This window comes from Tuber melanosporum, assembly GCF_000151645.1.
Source record: "Tuber melanosporum whole genome shotgun sequence assembly, scaffold_97, strain Mel28".
NCBI lineage: Eukaryota > Fungi > Ascomycota > Pezizomycetes > Pezizales > Tuberaceae > Tuber > Tuber melanosporum.
The window spans coordinates 37,757-44,752 of record NW_003299147.1 but is presented as its reverse complement, the minus strand read 5'-3'; the positions used below and the strand labels follow the sequence as shown (position 1 = coordinate 44,752).

General features: G+C 44.5%; 1 protein-coding gene; it reads left to right on the top strand.

Moving 5' to 3' along the window:
* Positions 1-632: 632 nt before the first annotated feature.
* GSTUM_00012136001 (uncharacterized protein) lies at positions 633-1,874 on the top strand (the record flags this gene model as incomplete). XM_002842371.2 has 1 exon in its annotated part: positions 633-1,874. One exon carries the CDS (start codon positions 633-635, stop codon positions 1,728-1,730), a length of 1,098 nt encoding a protein of 365 aa, XP_002842417.1. The 3' UTR covers positions 1,731-1,874.
* Between the last annotated feature and the right edge of the window lie 5,122 nt (positions 1,875-6,996).

The window sequence follows — 6,996 nt, the reverse complement described above, 5'->3', positions numbered from 1 at the left end:
GTTCGCGTTCTAAAGAGTGGGATATCTGTATTCACGAAGCCATCCGTCTCTATTTTTTTATTTTCCCCCGATCCCCCGGAGACAAGAAGGCGGATTTTTAAAGCGCGAGAGTGGGACCCACGATGTTCTTGATATAGGCCTGGGATGTTGTATCACTAGAAATTTATGATGGGAGGTTCGAATAAACCGCGAAGGTTGGGTGGGAGCTTGTGATTCGAGTCATTTCTCCCTTGCCATGGCACTCGTGTCCCTTGTCACTTCCCTTTCGGTCCGGCCCTCCCCGGGTTTGGCCCGGATTTCTCTCTCCGTTTCCCCCTCCCCTCTTTATTTCCTTCTCTCCTCGCCTCCCGTTTTCGCCCCGCATCTCTGTGTAAAGACTTCCCCACAAACTTCAACCATTTTCATTAGGTTTATCGCTTTCAAATTAAGGTCAGTGACTTTCTTTTGTTAATTTTAAGAAAGAAATCCTCCCGGTTTTCTTTTTCTTTTTCTTTTTCTTTTTCTTTTTCGTGAGCTACACTAGGTTTCACTCAATCCCCCTCCGCCTCTCGCTTACCCAACCCCCCAAAAAAATACCCCCTGACCCCCCATCACTAAGCACCGTGTGGGCACTGGATAACAATTGACTAGCAATGGCAAACTACGACCAAGCCCCATTGAACACCCCAGTGTTTGTCAAGTACCCAAACACCTTGCAGTTTCCAGGTTTCAAGAAGGAGGCTCTTAAAATCCGCTCGCGCGAGCTTAGGGCCAAGGGCCACAAACTCGCTCTCCCTGCTAAGGCCGACTTTCGTGGAACCGTCAAAATCCACGGCGCCAATACCACTTTGGTCTTCCGCGACTGTAACAACCTCGCCAACGTGACTATTCAATCACGCAATAAAATCCTGCTTCGCCCCCCCGGAAATGGTGATGACAATGGAGTAGCTGAATTCCTTGCCGGAGTTCCCCTTGATAACCTTGCCCAGTCCGTTTTCGGGGCTAAGAAGGCCAAGTTCAGGACTTTGATTATTGCTGGAGAATTTGCCGGCAAAGGAATCCACAAGGGGACTGGGGTTTCCGGGTTGGAGAGGTTTTTTATGGTGTTCAACATCTGTGTTGATGACTTGTGGCAAGACATGGGTCGTCTCTCCGATGTCGCACTTCCCGGGTATCGCGTTTTCAACATCATGAACTATAAAACCTTTAAGGTAGCTATCAATTTGAACGCTGACACTGCCGCCGCCGAACGCCAGATGATGGAATACACCAAGGAGGTTGCTAATGTTTGCCCGGTCGCGAAAGCCCTTGGCGGGAGTGGTATTGGTGAGGGTATTGTTTGGACCATGCTTGTTCCCATCCGCCATCATCGCCCTAGCGTCCTTGGGTTTAAGACCAAATCCGACATCTTTCTGGCCACCGCCTACGCTCCCCGAGCTCCCCCGACCGCGCCTGTGACCCAAGAACCCAAGACTATCGTGGACGAGTTTGTAAGCTACGCCGTTGGCCAGCGTAGACTTGAGCAAGGCGTTGAGTACATGGCGGAAATGGGCATCCCGTTGAAGGCAGAGAATGTCAAGAGCTTCACTAGATGGGTTATCGATGATACCCTCAAAGAGGAGGCCGAGCAAATGAAGGTTACGAAAGCCCACCCTAGCTTGGTTTGTGTCAAGATTGGGAATCTAGCCAGGGATTGGTTTGATAAGTACCTCGAGAAGGTTAGTGTTGAGGGCAAGAAAGTCCAGGAGTAGGATTGTAAGTAGAGCTGCAGAGCTGTAGATTGTTACTTTTTTGTTTCGAATTTGGGCAGAGCTATCTTTTTTTTCTCTTTTTCTCTCTTGCTCTATCATTTCATCGGAATAGCTCCGTTAGGGAATAAAAAGCTCTTGGGGGAACATCCATATTTTCTGCTATTGTGATTGGGACCCGATTGTCTGCGCTTTCGATGTGGTGGTGTCTTTGTATTATAATATTATTATGTTATAATACAGTAGGGTGGCTCCGGTCACACTTGAGCCAGAATAGCCCCCCCTGGTTGGACGGGTTCGGTGACTCGCCTGGTCGATTCTCCCTGATGATACCTCCGAAAGGGAGACATCAAGCCCCTGCAATATCAGTCGAATTCTAGCGCTGTACCTCAAATTCGCGTTTACTAAGTGTTCCGCTGCCTCCACTGCGCTGGATAGGACAACGGAATCAGGAGAATATATCCAAACTATTATAGAAATCGAGCTTAGGGTTTACACTAATCGTAACAAGAGCGATAGGGGTCGGGGGTCATTACTACCCTCTACTAGGGGCGATTTCAAGTATGATATGATAGTGGACTGTGTTATGAGATAAGTTACACCCGAAAGCCCATTTCTCCTTCAAGCGGTAGGTGTAGCGCAGGAAGAAATCGGTGGGGGAAGCGGGCGACTAACCACGTCGCTCCGTATGGGAGTGTTCAATGTATCACTCTTTGTTATATTTAGGCTCAGTTTGGCACGCCAGGATTACTAGTAGACTAGGATTTGGACTTTAAGTCCCAACTTAAAATCCAATGTCCAAAGACTTTACGATCTGGACTTTAGAAATTAGCCATAGAAAACATGATAGGATTTAGATTTAGACTTTTATGATATCAATTTTTAGTGGTTTGTGTATCATATTAGATGTAAATCTTTAAGGATAAGGAGAATGGGGGAGCTATGATAATAGTTGAGTAGGGAAAGTAAAGAAAATAGGACTGTTGGTTCTTAGGGTTGGATTTCTGTGACTTATCATAGTTTTTCAGATCCAAAATCCTGATCCAATCCTGAAAAAGAAATCCTGGGTAATCCTGGTGCGCCAAACTCACCCTCAATGAATACGAATCATGGTAGCGGTACCATCACACCAGAAATATTAAAACCGATATTCTAAACGGTCGTCCTATCATTAGCCAGTTGAATGGTATCGTGATTATTCGAATATTCTAGAAATGTGCGATGTCGTTGAAATTACACTTTCTGGTATAGGGTTGGGCAAATCGCGGCAACTTGAGCCACCATCTTAGACAAGAGAGATGAAAAGTGCAAGCATCTTACTGCGAGACAGGTACTGTACCCCTACAAGTGCACTGTACTCGTACTAGTAATTGCTGTGCTAGTACAACTTCCTAAAACATTTATTCCTCAACGCAGGCAGAACGTGGTGTTTAACTAGTTAACCACAGCGAAGAATTTGAAGAAAGGAAAAAAACGAGAAAGGCGCAGGGATAAACCCACCCCTGGGAAGAACAAACTAGTGCGGGGATTTTTCTTCTTCTTTTTTTCTTCTTTTTTTCTTTTTTGAGTTTTGTAAGCAAGAGGGGGTTCGAGAACTACCGGTCAATTTAAGTGGGAAAAATCCGGTGAGTGCGAAACGAGTGATGGAATCTACTTAGTACCGTGCTAAAAAATACTGTAGAGTGGGGGTGGATGATTAAGCTACGGTAAGGTGAAACGAATATGCAAGGACCTGCCTTCAGCTACTTTGCACCGTACTCGTACAGTGCTATGATACAGTAATCATCAAAACCGGGGACCCGAAGATACACACCAGGGAGCCGGCTGGCTTTCTATCGTCTACCGAGTTCTCTATAACTAATAGACCTCCTCGCGGCAACGGTTCTACCCTACTACGATAGATTCGGGCTAGCGCGGGTATCGCTCTTGCTTCGGAGCCGTGTTTCGAAAGATGAGGGAACTTCAATGCCCTCGGCACTGCACGGGGTTAACAGTTGACCCCTTCGTGTGGGGATCAATCCGCCGGAAAGTTTTCCCTACTTCTTAGGCAGCACTCGAGTGTGCATCACTGGTTCCTGCGGTGAGGTGAGTAATCCATATGAGGGGATGTGTGCTGCGGGTAGACGGTTGAAATTCCCCCTCCGGGATAAGGGTACCGAGAAATCACGGCAGGTTCCGCCTTGGATTGGGACAAGAGAAGTAAACTTCGGCTTACCATGGGAGGTAATTATAACGACCTAGCGTGCTTGTATTCCTCCGGTATGATATTTGAGCACCGGTATACCGGTGTGGGAGGTTTTATGTTTTATTCCCTTAATTTGATGGTGTGTCGACCAAGAATGCACCTTGTGGCTACTATTGCGCTGTGACCTGACCGATAAACCGATGGATAGAGGAAGGGAAGTTGACTTGGAATCCAATTACAGTAAATAGATCAATACAGAGGAAGCAGAGAGGTTGAAGCTGAACCCGATTTGGATAGGGACGCACCGCTATCCAAATAGTTGTTGTTGTGTGGAGGTTGAGCTTGTCTAGCTAAGAAGACCAGCTCCTAGTTTAAATACCGTAAAAACTCGAATAGAAGAAAAATGTGCTTTGAAGTCTGTTTAAAGTGAGTCATGCCAAGAGGCCAGGATGGTCACGCCAATACAAATTACGAAACATGAGACATATAAAATGTAAAATTACATTTCTTTTTTAATCAATTTCACCAATAATATATTCCCCATCAAGCTTATCTTGAGCAATATGAGCAATAACCACCAACTTTTCATCCTGATCTCCTACCCCTTCATGATTCTCCACAACAACCCTACTGCTAACAGCTTCCCCTTGTGCCCATCCCTTGACCCCCTCAACCAACAAGGATATCTCAAGACTCTTGATAGAGATCTTGGAATCTCGACTTCCATCGATCGGAAGAGAAAGGCCAACAGTGGTAAAGACTCTTTCAACAACATGAGGGTGGTTGAGGGAAAACCTTTCCTAGGCCTCTCCGACCGCCCATATGCAGAGTACCCGCCTTCTTCCTACCATACTTCCCACAAGCCGTTTCCCATCCGACAATATTTTCTCCTCCCCTACCTCTGCCATATCAAATATTTCCTCAAGCACTTCCTATCCAATAAGTAAAGTTAGTTGCAAGTTTGATAAGTTCCCTCTTTCTCTTTAGTAGTTGATTTTTAGTGATACTAACCTTAAGAATATCTTTAAAGGGTCAGTTGATACATATATCGAGGGGCTATACAAGGTCAGTGTAGCCTCCTAGAATCATACTAACTGTGATATCATGCACATACCTAGTTTTCAAAACTGTAACGTGTTCGCAAGGGGCTAATCACATTGTCGGTAATAGATACGATAGTTGGCAGGTGGCTTGTTCTTCCAGAGAGGAGACGAGAGCTGAGAACTAAAGGAGGCTTTGAGGGTGTACTGAGGAACAAAGAAGTAACTGTTCAACCAAGTATATTGAAATACTGTATATCGAAGTCTGCCTCTTCTATCGTAGAAACAGGCGGTCTTTAAATACAAAAATCTGTTCATGTCTAGCATGAACGAAACTAATCAAAAGGTATTAATCAATACACTTTGGTAAAACTAATTAAGTATCAAAGCGATACTTAAAACAAAACATAAAACAAAACCAAGTATCAAAGCGATACTTAAAACAAAATATAAAATAAAACCAATAACCGAGTACCCATACCGGTTACATTCCCCGAAACAAAACAACTGTTTTAACAAACAAAACCTAATAATCATCAAAAGCGGAGTCTGAGATATCAAAGGCTTTAATTTCCGCCTATTCCTCTTCATTCTAAGTGTCACACCAGGTACACGAAGAAATCCTGAGAAAACATTTAGACTCAAAGAAATGTAAATCACAGTTGTCACAAATACCAAATTCATGCTGTACATCAACCTAAGAGTTGTTGCAATCAGGACAGTAGTCGATCCACAGGATCTCGAAGTAGTCTTCAAGTTGGATAACATCGTGGTTCAACAACAGTCCAACAATCTGTTGTTACAGCCTCACATTGAGTTCCACATAGTTTGACATCGTTATGGTATTTGGATGGTGATTGGTAATAAGACAAGGTTATCAAGAGCCTTTTCCATAGCCTGATTTTCCTCATCGCTACGTTCGAATTCCAATTCAAAGTATGGTGCCCAAAACCCATCGCTAGTTTGGAGTTCCACATGCCATTGCTCAGTCTCTGGAATCGTAGGTGTCCAGTACATGGTGATGTAATTGATGGTTGGGGGGAGGGATTCGTTTGGCATGTTGTCTTTCCACCAATCAATAACCATATCCATTGTGTGCTCTAGTCCTTCTAGTGGTTCTCAGCTGTTTTCGCTTGTTGGGTAACCTCTCCATTTAACAAGGAACTTATCATTTCCATACCAAAGATGCTGGTCTTGGATTTCTTCAACTTCCCATTCATCTTTCTTATCAATAATGATAGGGGCAGGCCGAGAGTGGGTTCTTCCAGGAAACTTGGAGTCATCATTTAGGCGGAATCATTTAATAGCAGCGGCATGGAAGGCTTTGGTATTACGGTGATACATGCGTCCATCCATTTGAACAGTGTAGTTTTCTGTATGCTCGTCATTGGATAAGACCTTGAAGGGTCCTCGCCATTAGGGTTGTAGTTTCTTGCTGCAACCAACATTGGTAATGAACATGTTTCCATGTACTATGAGCATATCACCTGGTAGAATAGGGGCATGTTTGCGTCGTTACTTCTGAGCAGTAGTGGTGCTTCGGAATCGGGTACCTTTAACAGCTTGAAAGTCATTATTCCAAATTGCTTGATGGCAGTTTAGGTGGTCCTCGGAAGCAGGGACTGAGGAGTTCTTAAATAGTGTTGTAGGTAGGAGAGGGTATTGGTGGCCAAAGATTGCCTTGTGTGGAGACATTCCTAAGGTATCCGAAAATCCAGCATTGATATATGTGGCGAGTTCAATGAGGACTGGTTCCCAGTTGGTTTGTCATTCATTGATCATGTTCCTAATTCCGGTCTTGACTTTGCGGATTTTTGGTTCTACTTGGTCATTAGTCTCAAGATGTCCAGGAGCCACCATAATATGGTTGATTCCGAGCGAGGTCAAGGTTTTCATCCAGAATCTGGCGGTGAAGTGGGGATCAGCGTCTCTGACAATAGATAATGAGTATCTATGGAGGGTGAATATGTATTGTTGGAGGTTATTCCAGGTATCTTTGGAGAAACTGGGAACCTTCATTGATATGAGCCATATGTATCCAGAG